The sequence below is a fragment of the Pelophylax lessonae genome (genome assembly GCF_965119305.1).
Source record: "Pelophylax lessonae genome assembly, chromosome: 2".
Lineage (NCBI taxonomy): Eukaryota > Metazoa > Chordata > Amphibia > Anura > Ranidae > Pelophylax > Pelophylax lessonae.
Window position 1 is genome coordinate 258907699 of NC_138769.1, and position 22320 is coordinate 258930018.

The 22320-nt window shown below is 41.4% G+C and overlaps 1 protein-coding gene and 1 long non-coding RNA gene across 4 annotated transcripts in view; both read right to left on the minus strand.

Moving 5' to 3' along the window:
* Positions 1-4277: 4277 nt before the first annotated feature.
* Positions 4278-5306, minus strand: LOC309548457. Its single transcript, XR_014224991.1, has 2 exons — positions 5140-5306; positions 4278-5100 (listed from the first exon to the last, which is right to left on the minus strand). It is a non-coding gene; the product is annotated as an uncharacterized lncRNA (long non-coding RNA).
* A 1061-nt stretch (positions 5307-6367) lies between these two features.
* Positions 6368-22320, minus strand: part of LOC309548571 (complement component receptor 1-like protein) — a 588839-nt gene continuing 572886 nt past the window's right edge. For all 3 annotated transcript variants that reach the window (XM_082248544.1, XM_082248545.1, XM_082248543.1), the window contains 2 exons: positions 8645-8668; positions 6368-6502 (listed from right to left, as the gene is read on the minus strand). In XM_082248544.1, the coding sequence (XP_082104670.1) occupies positions 6441-6502; positions 8645-8668 (86 nt within the window). In that variant the 3' untranslated portion in view covers positions 6368-6440. The remainder of the gene's footprint in view (positions 6503-8644; positions 8669-22320) is intronic.

Below are 22320 nucleotides of genomic sequence, written 5' to 3' on the forward strand. Positions count from 1 at the left end.
TGGGACTTTGAATAAGACACACGCTGGGTAAGGCTCTGTGTCTCTATCCCTGTGATGGAAATTAAAGAATAAAGATTGGGACTTTAGATGAGGTGCATGAGAACAATCCGGCCCTGAGTAAACCATACTCAGTCTGCTAACAAACCGAATCAATCTGTCTAACAATACACCCTGTAATACAGGGTGCCGTGAAGGGGCCTTGCAGCTTACACATGCATTTGCAAATGTGTGTTAACTAAACCCCTGTTTTTAACCTATATTATTAGACAGGTTGATTCAGTTTGTTAGCAGACTGGTCGGTGAGTATGGTTTACTCAGGGCCGGTTGTTCTCATCTAAAGTCCCAATCTTTTTTCCTTAATTTTGTAAACATAATAAAATGATTTTATGATATGTAAAATTGCTATTTGTGGAGTATTGATTTTGGCACATTGAAATACCTATTTCCTGTTAATGTACTATGCATGTGCACCCTTTTGTTCTCTTTCTGTCTGTGCTTTAAAATGGCTCCTAAATCTCTATCTGGTATCAGACCATTTTTTTCGTTTAATAAACTCATTAGGCTATCTACCATTTGAAACTCTTGTGATTTTTATGTTTTTTCTTTATTTATTTTTTTTCCCTGAACAGGTCATGCAACAAGCTGTGGTTTTAGATTATTTTCAAACGAAAATCTTCATCTAATAAAACCACATTTAATCACTTATGGATGGGTATTTGAAACAGAGCAACTTATGTCTGAACCTAATCAAGGAAGGTTTAATCGTGACGTATAGGCACAGAGTGAAAGTAGGACATAAAGTTTAGAAATAAGTAAAGGTCATGTCAAATTAGACCTTTTAGATTTCAGTCCTTTTTTACCTTTAGGATGAGGGTAAATTTCTCATTTTCAGGTTTGAGCAATACTGGTTTTAGAAGACAAACTATAGATTGGATCAGTAAAATTAAATCTTTTTTATTACATGCACAAGTAAACAACAGCAAGCAAATGGATGCTCTTAAAGTATACTCTAAAGGGAAAAAAAATTTAAAATGTTTACATCCCATACAAAAATATACCAATAGTTCATTTACTTTAAAATTTGAATACTGTACTTCAATTGTTTTTTTGCCAAAGACAAAGGTTGCATGTGACACGATTCCCTTAAACAGAGTATAACAAGTTAATTGTTTCAGAGAGTAATTAGCTACAGGATCGAAAAGTTTCTCTTAAAGCATTTCCAAGGTAGAATTTAATTAACAGACATTTTTAATAAAAACAATGCTAATAATTACTGAAACAGGAGGCTATTGATGAGATTTCTATGATGAGAAAATCAGAATCCATCCTTTTTCATCAACACATTATACAATCTAGAAAGAAGTGGGGGTAAAACTGAGTGAATCAATGATAGAAAAGATCTGTTTCTCATAAATAACAGCATGCAATGTCAAACTGCAGCTTCTAGAGCAAGAAATATATTTCATGTATAAAAAGCAGTATATGAATTTATTCATTCTTGGGAAGAGGTAATTCATGGTAGATATAACAGCTTTGTATAAATATAAAAAAGTATTGCAAACGTTGTTCACTTTAACTGCCAAGTTCCCCATTTACTGTACATAAGCTGACCCATGCAGACAAGGGGCATCGGTAGTTTAAAATACACTGTCATTTGTAAAATATTGTTAAATGCAAATGCTATACCTGTAGACCTCTTCTAACAAACCATTAAGCCTGGCTGAAATACTCCCAGTGTCTAAATACCCATGTCTTAACTTATTTTAAGGACATGGGCTACAACAAATTGCCACCAAGCTCCCTCTTCGAAGACAACTACAGAGATAATCACTTTAGTTGTCCTCAAAGTACAAGGCTCAGTGGCTGTTTTGATGTAGCTTGTGCAGAAAATAAGCCAGAATGTAGAAATATAAACCTAGGGTGTATTTTGGCCAGGCTTCATTTTCCAACATATGTGACTATTAAATACAAATATGCATGCTCCTGATAATTAGTTTTTCTACCCCAACATTTTTTACTTACCGTTTCAATAATACAATGCAAAAGAATGTGTTTTATGTTTTACATAATTCAATACCTCACAGGCATACATTATTATTTCACCTAACTATTCTAAAATTGCAGGATTGGGTTGCATGTCTTGTTCCACATTTGTAGTACAATGGCAAAAGGTTTATACAGCCATCTGCTATGGACCATTGATCTATGTGCTAAACATTTGCTTTTAGATATATGTTTGTATTGGCCTACCATTGAAGATATTTACAATTTCCAGTGCAGAGAAAAAGCAGTTGTCTATCTAGAGTAAATTATAGCAGCAAGTTATTGATAAATAGATTCGTCACATTTTCACTCCTGCACTACTTTATACAAAATATAGCATACCTCAGTTTACTCCATGCTATGAATGCAAAACCAAGTCATCTTCCTTCAAACTCCAGATATTCGGCAAACCATGGTCAATCTCATCAATTATCAACCACAGCCATTTGGTAGGTGTCACAGTCACTAGTCAGTGTCAGGGTTAATAGTCGTCATTAGGTATAAAGATGAATAGATCGTCGCTGCTCCAGACCAGCCCAAGTGAACAAACCATAACATGTCTCCCCCACACCACACACCCTGATGCATTTCGCCCCACCCACTGGGGCTTAGTCATAGCATGAAGATGGAGGACACTCATTATTGTTTGTTCACCTGGGCTGGTTGTAACTAGCAGCAATTTTTTCCTCTTTACATTTACTATCTCTCTGGATTGGCATTAGGATAAGCCTGAACCCCATGCTCTGGGACACAGGGATATACTTTCCCCTCTACTTTGAGTGGCACCAAAAGCAATATAATAGGTCACAGTGGTCATCACATTTTGAAGTCAGTAGGTATTAGAGTCAATGCTTTGCCTCCCCTCTCCTTTTTTCTGCTTCTGCCTATACTTTTTCCTGTTTAAATGGCTCCTTAAAATGTCTAATTATGGGATTATATTGGGTCATTGAAAACCTCTACAGCTGAATAAGTCATAGCAAGGCAAAACCCTAACGGTCCATTTAAATTTAAAAATAAAGTTTAGATTTTAATATGTAGCTACACTTTGTAGGGTTTCCATTGTTTCTCATTCAAATCTAAAATATCCCTAATTCATATGCTCTGTTAGTTTTGGTTAGGATTGCCGGAAAAGAAAAAATGATTTTGACATAATAATAATAGGTCATTGCATATTCTCACCTCATGTAAGTCCTCTTTCTTACAAATAAGTTCAAGAGAACGAGTTAATAAATAGTATAAAAACAATAGGAAGGCAGCACCAATGCCACAGTGGTATAGAAATACTACCCTGCTTGAAATTAAAAAGGAAATCATATTTGAAATCGCACTAGTTGAACGGAGCCTAAAGGATAAGTTCACCTGTAAACTGCAATGTCAGACTCCTGAACACTCTCCCTCCAGCTTTCTGTCCATACTTCTGTACAGGTTTTTAGTAATCCTTTCAGTAGATCCTGGTGAATGAATGTTGTCGATGTGCAGGTGAAGCCTATTTTAAATGTGACAGCTGCTGTAGGGAACCCCCCCCCCCCAAACTCCCCCGCTATGAAAATTCTGGCCTCAGGGGGTGTGCTGTGCTGGAATATGTTACAACCTAAATACAGGTGTAACATGTTCCAAAGGTGAACTTATCCTTTCAGGAATGTTTTGGTTATTAGTTTCCTTTAGCAAGATTTTATTTGACTCAATGCCACTTTGCTGCTTACGCTAGGAGCTTTCCTAAAGATGGCCCTAGGCAGCATTAGAAGGAAGTATTGGTGCTAATTAAGGGTTCTGTAATATGTAAAAATGTCATAATTTTCATGTAAAAAAAACATAATTATGTTTTTTTTTTTTCATTTATACTGATGGGCTCCTTATGAATTATATGTTAATTAGACTGCTCCCTGGATGTATTGATACTCCCGGTCTGTAATTTAGACACTTTTTATTAGCAGTTCCTGGTACGCTATAAATGCACTATTGCAGTTAATCCAATTAGAGGCTTGACAAAGAGGAAACCCCCAAAATGTGCCATTTAGTGCCTAGCAACCAACCCAGGCTTGGAAGTAAATGCAGAGTAGAGCCCATGGTTATGGAGGATACAACTAGCAAGCCTGACTGCCAGCCACGACAGATTCGGATATCCTCTAGAGACCACAGCACGGAAGCATATTTATAAGAAGTGTTCAAGTGGAATCATTGTTTCTAAGTTTATTAAAGGTATTCACCATTAAAATACTACTTTGCAGTCCCTGTTTTTATATCTAAGCAGTTCAGAGGCTTTCAGCACGTTGAACCCTTAAGTGTCCAAGGTGTGCCCAATCTTGTTTTCGCTTTTGTGAGTATTGATACTGAGCCTTTGTGAGTGTCACATAATATGCCAGGCCCCCAAAATGTTTTATTTTTATTTTTTTTTGTTAGTACATTGTTTGCTGAATATCTGACTGAAGTTTGAAGGAAAATAATAGAGTTTTGTATGAAGAGCAGGCGCTAAACTGACCAAGAGCTAAAGTGCAAAAATAGTGGCACCAACAAGAAGTCCTTTTCGAGTGATTTTTAATTCCACATGGTGCAGATCAACTTTTATTCAGCAGATCTATTTTAAGACATCTGGATCAAAATGTTGGCGGCTGCTGCAATAAAAGACATGAAAAGGAATGAATAGTGGTTCTGTTAACACTTTTGTATTTACAGTATATTGGTAACCGGAGGCTGAAGCTTGCTCAAACTAGTGGTGTATGACTTTGTGGTATAAACTCAACTGAAGTGTTGTGTGGTCTGTCATGGTACATCATCCTGATACAAATATATAAAACTTTTTTTTTTGTCTACACCTGCACTACTTTTCACTTTTAAATTCATATCCCTATTTGCTTTAGCAGGGACACATTATGAATTGGAACACAGCAAACTGTGAACACTAAGCAGGCCTTAATAAAAGGTTTGTTAAATACATACTAAACATGTCCCAAATACACACACTTTCTTTTCAACACTAGTCACCACTGGATTTAGATTAGCAACCCTACCCACAAGTATGCAGTCAAAAAAAGTTTTTAAAATATAAATTTTTTTTCTCTCTCTTCTGAATTGTGTGCAACAGGAGCAGCATAGTACAGAAACCCAATGATTGCTACAATTTTCTACTTTGCGGGTATGTGTAATATAAGGCCCTTCAGAGTGCACTATAACTAAAGGCTAAGTTTACCTCTTGCATAAAAGTGGCTACAGACAAGGGGCCCCAGTAGGAATTAAAAAACAGAGCAGTTTACCATACCTGGAGGTTACACTTAACCCCTTCCGCCCGCCACCTACCGGCCCTTTGAATGGATCTAAATGCCTGGAGGTGGAGGAGGGCATTCTGATCATGTGACCACTGATTGGCTGTCACATGACCGGAAAGCTCTTGATCACATACATCAGGACCTTTCAATTATGTGTTAGTTGCTGTGCTTGGAGCGCAAAGTGACCGGCGCCCTCAACACAGTAACTTTTTTTACAAACAGATGCATATATGCAGTCGTTTGGCATTAATGCCCATTCGGTGAGAGGCTGCATATGTGCCATGTCAGTGGGAAGAGGTTAAGCTATGACAATGATACCTGGTATCTGTACTGGGTACTGTAACACTGTATCAGTCAATTCAGTCTCTGCATTCCCTTTTTAATCAGATTATTGGAGATTAAATGCAGACTTAGCGTGTCCACATGCATTATTGTGCAATGCTGTAAGGCAGTCTATTTTGGAATTTTCCGTTTTTAACAGACTTGCATCATTTTTTTCCAATGCAGCACATTAAAATGCACATATGCTTCATATCTGTGTGTTGTGCACTAAACGCTATGTGCATTGTTGCAGGCTGATTATGTGTTTTGGGGTGCAATTCAAAATGAATGGCATAACAACTCACCGTACTTAGTTTTATGCATTACTGCTTGTTGCAGTAACAGACTGTATATTGAACATTACCAAAATGCAAAATCTCAGTGTGGTCCCCAATAATACCTTTCTATATAGTTTATTTACAGAACACTCACCAGTATTTACAGTTATTTGCAATAAAGAATTTTTTAGGCCAAACCCTCTTATCCTATGAAATATAACATGAGTCTAGGAGTGTATTGTTTAGTTTACAAACATAATGCAAGGCACAATTTGTAAAAAAGTAATATTCCCAAGTGCAAAATGACCATAACAAAAAACAAAAACAAAAAAAAACAAATCGTTGTTAAAAAAATTGTCCATTCCTTTTGAAGTTCTTTACCAATGAAGACAACTTTTTTTTTTTTTTTTTAACATAAACTTAGTGCAATTAATCAGCAGACTATCAAGGTATTTCATAGGCACTTCACATCAGACAGGTATTAGTGCAACAGTAGCCATCTCATCCTAATAAATATCCTTTTGCGATTTCCAACTCAGAAGTGATGACTTATTGCATGTCCAATAAGGATTATTGTGAGGATAACAATGTTGTTTCCTTTAGAAGAAAAAAGTTAATTACATAACTGTATATTTATAAGGAAAAAAATAATTCCAGGGCTGCACACTTGAACAAACTAAGAAGGTTTGATCACTACTGTTTTTAAAAGGATAAACAAGTAAGACACGATATACAATGCAATAAACATATGTGGGCAGGCATTCACAAACTCCTTCATAAAATGCTATTTTCCTAGCTCTAATTTTGAGCTTCATTCAATATTATCAGTCATTGACCCAGAATAAGCATACACAGCCACTTAGGTCTTGAGCAGTAAAACCAAATTGAAAAGGATTAAAAGAGGTGCATGGAAGCTAGCCAGCCCCCAGTCTGATGTACTCACCCTCCAGTCTGCCACCAACCAAGTAGACCTGTCTCAATATACATAAAGATAAAACAGGGTGCCTTGTCGTGGCTTTGCAGCTTACATATGCGTTTGCAAATGCGTGTCAACTAAACCCCTGTTCTTTATGTATATTGAGACAGGTCTACTTGGTTGGTGGCAGACTGGAGGGTGAGTACATCAGACTGGGGGCTGGCTGGCTTCCATGCACCTCTTTTAATCCTTTTCAATTTGGTTTTTCCGATACAGGGATGGAGACGCTGGGCATACCTGCCGGTGTCTCATTTAAAGTCCCACATAGCCCACATTGTCTAGGTCTTGAGCAGTATACTTTTTTTCAGGTAATTTACCTTAAGTTGTTGAGTAACTTGCATTTTTCAATAGATCAGTTACAAAAGCATACACATTTCTTTTGTGACAGATGTCTTTTACCACACCAGAGTATTATGCTCGTCCTATACTACCTGATTTGAAGCTAAACTGAACAACACTAGGCCAAAATGAAAATGAACCAGGTAGATCATAGGATAAAAAAGCTAGGAATTTGTGAATAAAACTTAATTTTCAACATAACATAAAACACACATCTACATGAAATACTGTACATTTAAAGCAAAGCCTGGTACAAAACTACAGCAAAACTGGAGCATGATAAGTGAGGTAATTCTTAGAATTGTAAATGAAAAAGAACTCTGATGACCATGACTGTGCTGTGGAAATTGCCTAAAGATATTTTGAATAGTCCAAAGGCATACTGAAGCATTACAAAAACTAGCTCTTTTTCATACTCCATACATGGGTAACTTCAATTTCTCGCCTTCATGCAACTGGCCCATCAAAGTGTTCTTGTAGTCATTTTCAAATTGATGGTAAAAATTGTAACCAAGCAAAAATTTGCAAAAAAAAAAAAGATTACCCTGGGCTTTGGGACTGCTGGAACAGTAAACAAAAATATGCCAGCAAATAAGCAGGCACCTCCAGATGCCTTCATACTAGGGGTGTGTGAAACAAATTTGTATTGTAACGTCTTAAAGTTTTAGAGAAAAACTGGATATTTCTGTGTATTTTTGCTTTCATGGCAAAATGCTTTGAAATGAGAGACAGCAAAATGAAGGTCGTTGTTGTGTGTTTTAGGGGACAATGTGCTTTAATGGCCTCTGAGTATTAGGGAACTTTCAAATATTTTTTAAACTTTTCTTGTAACTAAAAAAAGGAGCCCCAGCTGGGAACATGAGGTTGGATACTGTACTAAACATAGCATATTGTAATGACTGGCAGTTTGTGGTTCCCTTCTCGTAATGTGTACCTGCTGCACATTTATTGTTAGAATTGCACTTTTGTTTTCCATATGTTGTAACTGTTGCCCAGTTCTTCAAAAAAAAAAAATGTGTCTTGCATGTTGTAAGATTTTCTGCCTACATATGGTTATCACCTGTTTCTTAGAGAATTCCCAGAGAACTATGAGTACCTAAAGAGACAGCACAGACAAAACTTCTTGCTTGGGGGCTTACTTTTGTCTGACTGAGCCCTCAGATTGAACTGACGAAAAAAGGGGCAAGTCGATTCTCTCACTACTTCATTTGTGAGTTTAAAAGTCAGTGTAATTTATTGAGCTTTATATTCGCATGCAAGATTTAACTGACAAAACAATTAAAGCATTTTTAAAAACATTTTCTATTCATTGCTATAAAGAGAAAATATGTATAACACCATTCAAATTCACCCAGAACATTCATTGTCATACTTAATCAGCAGAGTAAAGTCTAAGCAATTACTAAACAAATTAGTTTTCTTACCCATAACTTCTGCAATATTGCCCCCTAAAAGACATAAAAAAAAATGAAAGATTTATGAAGATGAATTACAAAATAAAGAAATGAATATAGCTCTACAAAAAGCCAACAAAGATATTCAGTAAATATCTTAAAACATAAGGCACGTAATAAACAGGATGTTTGACATTTGCTTTGAGCTCATTAAGGGACACAATGACACAAGATTATACTGCTGCTAATAGCATAATTGGATGCTGGCAAACAAAAAAGCTGCTAGCCAATGAGTTATATCATGTTTCTTTTTTGTGCAAAGGCAGCATTAGGAGCGATCCTAAGACAAAAGAGGGATGGCACCTGTGTCTTTTAATGAAATCTTAGAAAGGAGTTTTACAGTAAGTCAACAGTGCTGTTTTCCTAATTGAATATTATTCTACTGGTTGAACTAGAAGGAATTTTTCAACCTACCTATGTACTTATTAAGGGACGCAGGGTGAGAAGTATTTCTGAGACTACACGGACATCCCAAAGAAGTCTAATTGAGAAATGGGCAACACAGTAAATACTAAAAACTAACATGCTCACAAACATGGGTGCTGGTTAACTGGGTGCTAGCTGAAGCTCAAAAAGCTGCCTTACATCCGAAATTGGCATTGGATGAGGCCTAAACATTCACCTTGTAAAACTTAAAGGATGTATGAACAGAAGACTAGATGGCAGCCTTCCAATCTTGGAAACAGATGCCCTTATGCTGAAAAGCCCTCTGAAACAGTTATCGACCCAGTGGAATATGCCTTGACAATAAAAGTAGAAACTTATACTTAAGCCTAAAGGTCTGAATGATGAGCTGTCGAAGACACTTAGAAATGGTGGAACCAAGCTGTGCTGTTCCTTACAGGAGCCTTCAAAATTAGAGAAGAGAGTCAATCTGCCTGAAAGCAGACCTGGCTGAGAGTGAAACAGTTCATACTACATTTAAACAATGAGCAAGAAAATTAAGACAAGATTGTCTTAAAACAATTAAGATAACCTTATATCTATGTAGAATAAGAAAGGGTTCTCCACAAGAGGGCCCCAAACTCAAAATCAAATTGAAGAGGTAATGACAATAAGGAAGGCAAACTTGTGGGTGATTATTGTCAGAGGAATAACTAATTGGTTCAAATGGTGGTTTTTGAAGACCTGACAAAGCCAGATTGAGACAGAGTCATCCAGAATTTGAAGAACCAGATTGAGATCACATAGAGTCAAAGGTGGATATACAGGTGGTCAACACCCAGTACAAAAAGGCTTTTTACCAAAGAATGGGATGCTTGGATCTTTGAAAGGACTGCCAGGGCCGAGCTCTGTTCTTTGATAGTATTCAAGGTCATATATTGATTCAAATTGGATTAGAGAAAGATCAGAATGCATCCCACTGAGTACTTCCTTGGATAAAACTTCCTGTTCTCACACCATATGAAGTACACTTTCCAGGTGCAATAGTAAACCTTATGAGAGTTGGATGTCCCAGCTTTAAAGAACATTAACAACAACGGATTTAGATGGGATATCAGCTTCAACAGCCACACTGTCACAGCCAGCAGCTCAAGTTTGGAACCAAAAGATTTGGGTAATTTACCACAATAGTGGTTTGGAGAGTTTCCTGCAGCAAGCAAACAAAACAAGGTACTGGAGAATGCCGATACAGTTCCAAGCGTAATATGTCATATTCCAGATAGCCTTTACCCCTCAGGTTGGCATAGTCCCAAAGGAGGTTCCAGGGACAGAATTATGTCAGCAGGCATATCAGGCATAAGCGCCCCCCTTCAAAAAACAAAAATTTTAATCTGGCTGGAGTTGGGCTTTGATGGTTATTATAGTTTTGTAAGGTTTTAGATAAAAATAAAATAGATCTTAATGTAAAAAAATCATATTACTTCCGTTGAAACTATATACTGTAAATGATAAATTAGACATATTTGCTAATTTTTGTGCAGGCTCTGTTTACTGTTTAGTAGACCTGCACATGTTTAGTAGACCTGCACAATCTTATACCATGATGGTCTTATTTAAATGAATTGCATAAATCCCCTAATGATTCTGATGCCCGATTGAATACTAACTACTTTATACAATTTACTTTACAAAAAATAAAGGAACAGAGCGCACACCGCCCTAGTGTAACACCATTTATTTGAAGTTAATAGAAGCCATAAAAACAGGTACTCACAAACAGATAGGAAGTCATGCATGGAAATAAATATCCCCCGATGATGTTTACAGGGCTCTCTCCTCCTAGCCTCGGCGGCTCAGCTGTTCGTCCTGCACTAGTCAGTGAGTATCGTACGGCTAAGCCAACCGCCTCGGATTACTCAAGGAGACTCGATGTGGTGAGCCTGCGCACGGTCCAGCCGCCGCCGCACACCCTCCAAGAGCCGGATGCTATAGCCGCTCAGAGAAACTGACAATGCGGTTAAGCAGAGGGAGACTCCCCGATCGGGACCCAGAGCATGACTTGCATGGGGTTGCTAAGGACAACGTTTCGGAGGCGTAGCCTCCTTCTTCAGATCTCAACCTCCAGGATCTGCGCAGGGACTGGTAATGTGTGTTTTCTCTATACAATTTACTTTAACCACGGGCTGCAATGCGGCATGATCTGTCACTGACTGTGTCCACTGGACACAGCCAAAAACAGATCACTGTACCGGGCCACTGCTGGTACCAAGTGATCGTTGTGACCAATCACAGCAGATCACATTATAATTGTAAACAATGAATGGCTTAGATTCATGCCATTCATTGCAATTGCATTGCTAGCTGTGATTGTACCATGTGATCACTGTCACCAAACAGGGCCAATCAAAGTCCATCTGTACCATGTGATTAGCTGTGGCCAATCACAGCTAATCACAACAAAACACACAGAATGAATCAATTTCATTCAATAAAAATGGTTGCTTATAACCGTGAAATTCAATCAGTGAAGTGACAATCATGTGTAAAAAAAAAAAATCCTGATCACTTCCCCAGAGTGATACAATGTTACTATGGTAACCATGTATTGCTATGGTCACGGGGAATTAAAAAAAAAAAATCTTAAAAAAAAGAAAAGAAAAAATTCAAAAAAAGAATTATTCTTTTTTTACATACTGTCACCAGCCAGTGTCCCTGATCACCACCACACCAGGTATATTAATACGCTGTACTGCACTGGTGACAGTATGTAAAAAAAAAAAGAAAAAGAAAATTGTAAAAAAAAAAAAGACTTTTTAAAACTTCTTCATTTCCCAAAAAATTGTGACAAAAAATTACAACTTCAAAAAACTCGCAATGCCTCTTACTAAATACCTTGGACTGTCTTCTTTCCAAAAAGGGGTAACTTGGGGATATCTGTACTGTCCTGGTGTTTTCGGGCTTCAAAAAAAATAAGATAGGCCATCGGTACATCAGGATTGATCAATTTTTATACACACACATATATATATATATATATATATATATATATATATATATATACACACACATATATATTTATATATACACACACCATAGCTCGTGGACTCTATAATTTTCGTAAAGACTAAATAATAAACACAGATTTGGGGTATTTTCACTAAAGAAATGGAACAGAATAGAGTTTGGCCTAAATTTGTCAAGAAAGATTATTTTGTTTTAGTTTTTATTCATGTATATAGCAAAAAAATCCAGTACGGATTAAATACCACCAAAAGGAAGCTCTATTTATATGAAAAAAATTATTAAACAATTTATGTAGGTAGAGTGTTGTATGACCACGCAATTGTCGAAGTGTGACAAAAGCTGAAAATTGGCCTGGGCAGGAAAGGGGTAAAAGTGCTTTCTGATTCCATAATTTTCTTTAGATCATATGACATCCAGGAAGCTTCTTATCCCATTATGCCCTGCCTCGCTGCATCACAGAATAGGGTGTGTTCACCACTCTTGACCCCACCTCCCTTATTATTAGACCACCTCTTGTTTTATTTCCACCCACGTTCCTACTTCTTCCGTTAGGGTGACCATACACTTGTGCAATCTGATTGTACAATCTCCTTTAGATGTACCATCAACTATGTAGTGCAAGAGCCTGCCTGATTTGATAAAACTGAATGGATTGTTCAGGTGGGTCCTCCTATTCCAAAGTTTTGATAAATTCGCACGATTCCCCCGGAACCGGAAGCAGTGTGGGAGGAGCAAGCAACTGCGAGCAGCGAGGAGAGCAGCGAGGAGAGCTGTGTGGAGGAGAGCGTGGAGGAGAGCCGGGTGACACGTGCGGGGGAGCCGCACTAGGTCACCAGAAGCCGGCGCGGGTGCAGGGGACCGGGACAGAGAGCGGCGGCTGCGCTGCGGGACCAGGACAGAGAGCGGCGGGACCGGGTCAGAGAGGGACCGTGACTGAAAGCTGCGGCGGTGGACGGCGGAGCGGCGGAGGACGGACACCGCACAGTACTGAGGAGGTGAGTGTTCCCGGAAGCAGGGGAGGACGGGCAGCGGCGACTGGTAAGTATCTGTGCAGCTGTGTGACGGTGCTTTGGGACCTGTGACTGACTGACTGACAGACCTGTGACTGACTGACCACATAGGGATCTGTGACTGTGACTGACTGACCACATAGGGATCTGTGACTGTGACTGACTGACCACATAGGGATCTGTGACTGACTGACCTTGCTTGCGACCGTCAGCGACTGACAGACTGCTCTGCGACTGACAGACTGCTCTGCGACTGACAGACTGCTCTGCGACTGAACGACGGTGCTCTGCGACTGACCGCGGTGCTCTGCGACTGACCGACAGTGCTCTGCGACCGACCGACGGTGCGCTGCGACTGACCAACGGTGCTCTGTGACTGACCGACCGTGAGTATTTTAGAGACTGGTGAGTATCTTAGCGACTGGTTAGCATCTTGCGAGGGTTAGCATCTTGCGACTGGTGAGTATATTTGCAACTGGTGAGTATCTGGTGAGTATCTGCGACTGGTGAGTATCTGCGACTGGTGAGTATCTTGCGACTGGAGAGATTCTTTGCGATTGGCGAGTATCTTGCGACTGGTGAGATTCTTTGCGACTGGTAAGTATCCTTGCGACTGGTGAGTATCTTGCGGCTGGTGAGTATCTGCGACTGGTGAGTATCTGCGACTGGTGAGTATCTGGCGACTGGAGAGATTCTTTGCGATTGGTGAGTATCTTGCGACTGGTGAGATTCTTTGCGACTGGTAAGTATCTTTGCGACTGGTGAGTATCTTTGCGACTGGTGAGTATCTTGCGACTGGTGAGTATCTTGTGACTGGTGAGTATCTTTGCGTCTGTTGCTATCTTTGCGACTGGTAAGTATCTTAGCGACTGGTTCGTTTATTAGCGACTGGTGAGTACCCCAGGTTTAGTACCAGGGGAGTTAGTGGTAGTGTAGGTAAGGAAGAGCAGGTCGTTAATATTATCCCCATAGAGTAGTGGGTAATAATGTCCGACAGGATTGGGGATGCCACTCAGTGCACTTCTTGCGCCACGTATGAGTTTCTTGATGAACCAATCGAGGACGAATACTGCTGTGCAAGATGTGAGCAACTTGTTGCTCTGGAAGCCCACATCGTGGATCTAGAGAACACAGTGGCAAGACTGCGTCGCATCTACAACCTGGAAAGGAGCTTGGACATTACCCATCAGGCGCTGGCAGGGGCCAGCATAGAGGAGGGAGGAATGGAGGAGAGGCAAGCAGCAGAGGCACCTAGCTGGGTGACTGTTAGGAATGTTAGTGGGAGGAGTGTCAGGGAGGCCAGTCCTGAGTTGGTACATCCTAACATATTTACCGAGTTGAAGGTTGAGGGGGATATCAACTCAGGGGTGGCAGGGCTGGAGCATGCACCCTCCCCCAGCTGCCAGGGGAGGGACGGCTCCAGGAAGAAGGGGGGCCATAACTCAGGAAAGGTTAGAAAGGTTGTGGTAGTTGGGGACTCAATTATCAAGAGGACAGAGAGGGCAATCTGTAAAAAAGATCTCGCTAACCGAACAGTTTGTTGTTTACCGGGCACCCGCGTTCGGCATATCGCAGATCTGGCAGACAGATTGTTGTGCGGGGCTGGGGATGACCCAGCGGTCATGGTGCATGTGGGCACTAATGACAAAGTTAAAGGTAGGTGGAGGATCCAAAAGAACGATTTCAGGGACTTAGGTAATAGATTGAGGAAAAGGACCTCCAAGGTGGTTTTCTCTGAAATACTGCCGGTACCTCGAGCCACACAGGAGAGGCAGAAGGAGATTAGGGAACTTAACAAGTGGCTGAGGAACTGGTGTAGGAAGGAGGGGTTTGGGTTCCTGGAGAACTGGGCCGACTTCTCAGTCGGCTACCGGCTCTTTAGTAAAAATGGGCTGCACCTTAATGGGGGCGGTACAGCTCTTTTGGGGAGAAAGATGGCCACCAAGTTGGAGGAGCTTTTAAACTAGGAGACGGGGGGGGAGGGCTCAGAAGTAGAGTCAGTTAGGAGGGAGCAAAGGACTGAAGACAGATGTAGGGTCAGCAGCGACAGTAGCTCCACAACGTCAATCGGTAGGTCTGTGCGGGAGAACCGCAGACCAAACAGGAATAAACATAACCACCAATCACATTTAACTTCCGTAAAACTAAAAGGGGTATATGCTAATGCCAGAAGCCTAGCTAATAAAATGGATGAGTTGGAAATGTTAGTACATGAGGAGGACATAGACCTAGTGGGAATAACGGAGACTTGGTTCGACCCCTCACATGACTGGCTGGCAAATATCCAAGGGTATTCAGTGTACCGGAAGGACAGGGTAGGAAAAAGAGGGGGAGGAGTATGTCTTTACGTCAAGAATAATGTAAAGGTGATTGAGAGGAGTGACATTACGGAAGGGATGAGTATGGAGTTAGAATCCGTATGGGTAGAACTCCATAGGGAAGGAGAAAAGGGAAAAGTAATTGTAGGGGTTTGCTATAGGCCACTTAAACAAGGGGAGGAGGTAGAGCAGGAATTTTTAGCACTTTTGGGTAAAGTGGCAAAGCTAGGATCAGTCATCATATTGGGGGACTTCAATTATCCCGACATTGACTGGGGAGAGGGGACTACACACTCACATAAGGGCCGTCTATTCACGGAAACCTTACAGGATAATTACATGTCACAGTTGGTGGATTCTCCTACTAGAGAAGACGCAATCCTGGATCTATTGATCACTAATGACCCAGACCTAATCTCGGAGGTAGGGGTCCAGGACAACCTGGGCTCTAGCGATCACAGGATGATCACATTTAGCGTAAATAACAATATAGCAAGGCAAGTGGGGAACATAAGAACCCTTAACTTCAGAAGGGCAGACTTTCCAAAATTGTACTCATTGATGGAAAGGGTAAACTGGGACCGAACCCTGGGATCCCTGACCACAGAGGAAAAATGGGAATGCTTTAGGAACATATTAAGCAAAGGCATCTTGCAGTGCATTCCTATGGGAAATAAATTTAGAAGAGACAAAGCCAAACCTGGCTGACTAAACCGTAGCGTTAAAAAACTTATTAGGGGAAAAAAATTGGCCTTCAGGAAATATAAATCAGAGGGCACAGTATTGGCTTTCGACCAATACAAGGAGGCAAATAGGAAGTGTAAACACGAAATCAAGATGGCTAAAAAAGACTTTGAGAGACAAATAGCGGAGGATAGTAAAAAAACCCCAAAGAAATTCTTTAAGTATATCAACAGCAAAAAAACTAGGGCAGAGCATATTGCACACATAATTAACGATGATGGGAGGATGGTTACATAGGACACTGAAAAAGCAACCGTGCTGAATGCTTTTTTCTCATCAGTCTTTACACAGGAAACGGAGGGGTACACTGACCATGACTGTATGGTAAGTAGTAATACACAGGACTTGCCACTATGGCTAACAGAGGGTGAAATCAGGGAAAGGCTGGATAAAGTTAACACAAACAAATCACCAGGCCCGGATGGCGTACACCCGAGAGTACTCAAGGAACTCAGTAAGGTTATATCCAGACCACTGTTCCTGATCTTTGCAGACAGTATTAGGACAGGAGATGTACCAGGGGAGTGGAGGAAAGCAAACGTGATTCCGATATTCAAAAAGGGTCAGAGGCATATACCGGGAAATTATAGGCCTGTCAGTCTGACATCAGTAGTATGTAAACTTCTGGAGGGTATGATAAGGGACTATATCGTAGAGTTTGCTAAGGACAACAGCATCATCAGTAGTAACCAGCACGGGTTTACAAATGGGCGTTCTTGTCAAACCAATCTCTTAACATTCTACGAGGAGGTGAGCTGTGAGCTAGATAGGGGCAGACCAGTGGATGTGGTGTACTTGGATTTTGCTAAGGCGTTTGATACAGTTCCCCATAAGCGCTTAATTTATAAAATAAGGTCTGCAGGTATCGACAGCAGGGTTTGCTCTTGGATACGGAACTGGCTAAAAGGGCGTGTCCAAAGGGTGGTAATAAACAGCGCATACTCAGACTAGTCTGAGGTAGTAAGCGGGGTCCCCCAAGGCTCAGTCCTAGGACCAACCTTGTTCAATTTATTCATAAACAGCATTGAGGACGGGATCAGTAGTTCGATATCCGTTTTTGCAGATGACACAAAATTAGGCAGGGCAATAACAGAACAGCATGAAGCAGATATCCTGCAGAATGACCTGGACAAAATAACGGAGTGGGCAACGACATGGCAAATGAGGTTTAGCGTGGAGAAATGTAAGGTTTTGCACTTGGGGACTAGAAACATAAAAGCACAATACACGTTAGGAGGGGAACCCTTGGGAGAATCAAAAATGGAGAAGGATCTGGGAGTCTTGGTTGATGATAGACTAGGCAACAGCATGCAATGTCAAGCGGCAGCTGCCAAGGCTAGCAGATTATTAGCATGCATAAAGAAAGGGATGTATTCCAGAGATAAGACTATAATCCTTCCACTTTATAAAACTCTGGTCCGACCTCATCTGGAGTATTCTGTCCAGTTCTGGTCACCAGTCCTCAGAAGGGATGTGTTGAAGCTGGAGAGGGTCCAGAGAAGGGCAACTAAACTAATTAGGGGATTGGAGGACCTTGATTATGAGGAGCGTCTGCAATCGCTTGATTTATTCTCCCTGGAGAAGAGACGCCTGAGGGGGGACATGATAGCAATTTTTAAATATCTCAATGGGGATCTAAGCTTAGAAAAAAAGCTGTTCAGTCGAAGGGATTGCATGAGGACTCGGGGGCATACAATGCGATTAGAGAAGAAGCGTTTTAACCTCAGGCAACGTGGGGGGTTCTTTACTGTTAGGGCTACAAGATTGTGGAATTCTCTACCACAAGAGGTGGTTTGTGCAGGTAGTATGGTGACTTTCAAAAGACTACTAGACGTACATCTCAAGGATCAGAACATTCAGGGGTATGCGAGAGGATTACAGCCACACACACCTACACAGGTTGAACTGGATGGACTATAGTCTTTATTCAACCTCACCTACTATGTAACTATGTAACGGACATTGAACAGATATTATACAATCAGATTGTAGTACATAGAAGGGAGTGGATGAAGACAGCAGCTGTCAGGCCCCTTTCAGATCTCCACATAGCGGGAACTCACATTCCTGCACGCATTTTATTGGGACTGTTTCTACTCTTCATGCAATGCCCTATGCACCAAAAACACCCCAAAGAAGCTCCAGAACCTTTTCTTGGAGTGGTGCGTTTTTACCTTGCTTTTTGGTGCATTTGGAACACATTTGTCACATGACAAACGTGCGCCTGCTACCCACCCTTGGGGTACCATTAACATTTAATGGTAATGCAGAATTGCAGCTAGTTTCCAAAACACATGGCAAAGCATGCATTTTATATGCGGTTTGCCATGCCCTTGAAAAGGTGCAGATTTGAATGGAGCTTCATTGTTCTTGTGTAAACACACTAATTTTACTTTGAGGTCCCATTCACACCCAGCGTAGTGAGAGCATACGTTTTTTGGCTCGTTTTTCCGGAACATGCAAAGAGCAGAGCATTGAATTCAATTTTCCCATTATGACATGATGGAGGGGCTCTAAAGAGTATGCAGACTTTCCATTTTGATGTAAAGTAAGCTTTAAAGTTCGCCTCTAGGCAATCAAACTTTCATACACAACTGTAGCTGCCAATTGATCTTTAGGCCCCTTACACACGGGGCCGGCTTCATTGGAGTATGCTTGCTGAGCAGGGAATCTGTCCACTGATCATCGCTGAGCAGGTGGATAGCTGGTCCATGTCCGCTCTGCTTATGCAGAGCGGACACAGACACAGCCTGCTCTCCTCTATGGCCAGTCAGATGTAAACTGAATGCCTGTCTATTTACACCCAATGGCCATCTGATCTGATAGATGGATGGGGAATGGATCCCCATGTGTTTTTTCAGCGGATAGGATTATATCAGATATCGGCAGAGGTGGGGGACTCGAGTCACATGAATTGACTTAAGTCAGACTTAAGTCACCAGTTTGAGGACTTGAGACTTGCTTGACTAAAATTAATAAAAGACTCGACTTGACTTTGACTTGGTATTCATGACTTGAGGCTTGACTTTGACTTGGTATCCATGACTTGAGACTTGACTTTGACTTGGTATTCATGACTTGACTTTGACTTGAGACATTTGACTTTACTTTTTTAAGTTATTAAATATTTGCATTTTCTCAAGATGTGTTAAAGCAAAATGAATGTGCCTGTTATGTTTCTGACACCACAGTCACTTAAAACACCTCAGTGTGTTCTGATTTTTAGGACACTGGCTGTTTAACAATGGAAATACGTAACATGTTTTTAGTGACTGTGGTGTTGAAACATGACCGGATGAAGGATTTTGAGCTGTTTGGGCATTCAAAGTGTTTCTTTAATATGCCAAGAAAAAAGCACTAAGCAGCTTTGTTAATGTTGAAAATAAAACAAAACCTTTCTTGACCACTGACTTTTAAGTGATTTAAAGGTGAAAATTGGGGTAGATCAGTATTTTGACTTGATTTGTGACTTGACTAAAATAAATTACTTCACTTGAGTTGCTTGACTTCTAGCAGGGACTCGACTTGACTTGCTTGCTTTTCGCCACAGTAACTTGTGACTTGCTTGAGACTTGAAGGTTAAGACTTGAGACTTGCTTGTGACTTGCACATGTGTGACTTACTCCCATGTCTGGATATCGGCAGGTGTCAACTGACACATGTCCATAGACTCCTGCCGCTCCATAGAGGAGAATAAAGGGGCTGATCGAGTCTGCCTCGAAAAACTGACAGGCGGACCCCATCGGCCTGCTAGTTTGAAAGGGGCCTAAGCAGGGCCGGCATTACCTATAAGCAAGGTAGGCACTGGCCTAAAGCACACATCAGTCGGGGGTGCCTCTGCCTCGCTCAGTGCCAAGCAACACAGTTACCCCACCTCCCACTCACCCGCCCACTGGCTCGCCCGTTGCACATCCCCCGCCTGCTGCACATCCCCTGTCCACTGTATTCTGTATATCCTGAAAGAGGATGGAGAAGAAGGTAGGCTAGTTCTGCCCCACCTCCTCCCCATGTTCCCCCTATGCCTGCCCACAACCCCCATGTGCAGCCAATCGGTACCTGGAAAGGGGGTGTGGGCGGGAGATTTCAAAGCAGCTGGTGCTCCTGTCCTGATGTCTCCCTGAGCCTCTGAAGACAATGCAGCCTTGGGTGAGTGATCTCTCCCCTCTCTTCCTTCCATGTGCCATAGTTTTCCTGCCTTCCATGTAACATAGTGATCCTGCCTTCCATGTAACATAGTGGTCCTTTGTTCCATGTACAATAGTAATCCTTCCTGCCTTCCATGTGCCATTGTGATCTCTCCCTCCTGCCTTCCATGTACCATAGTGATCCCTCCTTCCTGCCTTCCATGTGCCATAGTTGTCATTCCTTCCTGCCTTCCATCTGCTATAGTGATCCCTCCCTGCCTTCCATGTACCATAGGGATCCTTCCTTCCTGCCTTCCATGTACCATAGTGATCCTTCCTGCCTTCCATGTGCCATAGTGGTCCCTCCTTCCTGCCTTCCATGTACCATAGTGATCCTTCCTTCCATGTACAATGGTGATCCTTCCTGCCTTCTATGTGCCACAGTGATCCTTCCTTCCATGTGCCATAGTGATCCTTCCTGCTTTCCATGTGCCATTGTAATCCCTCCTTCCTGCCTTTCATATGCCATAGTGATCCTTCCTTTCTTCCAAGTACCAAGGTAATGCTTCCAGCTTTTCATGTACCATTATGATCCCTCCTTCCTGCCTTCAATGTACCATAGCGATCCCCCCTTCCTTTGTTCCATATACCATAGTAATCCTTACCATTATTTCCCCCTAAGGGTTGGTTCATACTGCACTACTTATTCTCTGGCTCCATCCCAGGTTCCATCAGGTCCTTCAAAGTCCTCTATTTTAAGCTTTCTGTCTATTTTCGGTGTATACAAAACAAGATGTATTGGAAGCAATTTTCTAAATGATTGTTTTGAGGTTTATTATGTATCCCTGAGACTCCAGCTTGTGGCACAGCAATCAAAGCATATTTTATAGGAAGGAAGCCTAGGTTTTGTTTAACCTTGGCCCTTAAGCCCCCCTGATCATGTTTTACCACATCCACTTTTTGCTGCAGCAGGTCACTGTCTCCCTTAAGTGTCCCTCATTCTCAAGTTCAAAAGTTGGGAAGCATGCGTATACATGGGCAGGGCAAAGGGAGGTGCGGCAAAAAAAGATTTTTGCCTAGGATGTCCTTGCACCAGCCCAGGGCCAAAGGGTTTTCCTATTGGTTTTGCATCAGTGCTGCCAGTATTACATGTATCAGAAGTACACAGAATGTGAAAACAAGATGGCCCAAAAGTATTGAAGCTGCTACAGCCAGAGCTTCCTAGAGTCCCTTGGAAATTTAACTAAGGACAGAAACTAATTAACCCCAAGAAGTTGTCAGACCATCTCAACAATGTCAATCTTAATGCCCAAAAGGACAGAAGATGGGCAGTACCTTCCACGTTGTTGAGATGGAACAGTCACAGTGTACAGGCAGGAGATGAAAGGCAGACCTGATGTCGGCCTTCACCAGAAGGGTAGAAGCACCAGAAAACTCAGCTAAGAAATTGCTGTATCAAAAGTGGAGTATTAGTCCAGGGATTTCTCCTGATAATACCCTCATAACTGACAAGCCTGTAGGGAAAGAAAAAAAAAGTACAAGTTGGAATTTTTTTTTTGGTACTTTTTCGGGTACCACACCAAGTGAGGAAACCCACAAGGAGCATTAGGGGTCACGTGAAAGGGATCCAAAATCCCTGAATAAATCCAGATTGCAGGATTCAAGCCTCCCCACTGAGAGGGTACTGGTCTAGCCAGTGAAACATTCACTGGCATCCTCTGTCTTAGAAGGGGCAAACTTGGACTTGGTTTGGCAGGTGGTGTATTCCCTATGCAGAAAGAGTTGACTGCTGGGTGGGTACTACCGCCAAGGGAAAAGTTGTGTTTAAAGTGACATGCGGTGTACCGCACACAGAGACTCTCGATAAACAGCCAGCAGTTGCCAATTGGTATACTGCTGACATTCTATGCAGGTGACTGGAAAGAAGCTGGCCTGTGTAGGCACATGAGTAATAACCATATGCAGAGTAAAAGTTAGCGCAAGAGTAAATAATGTTGGAAGCTAGCAACGCACGTCAAAATACATATACCATAGACTAACAT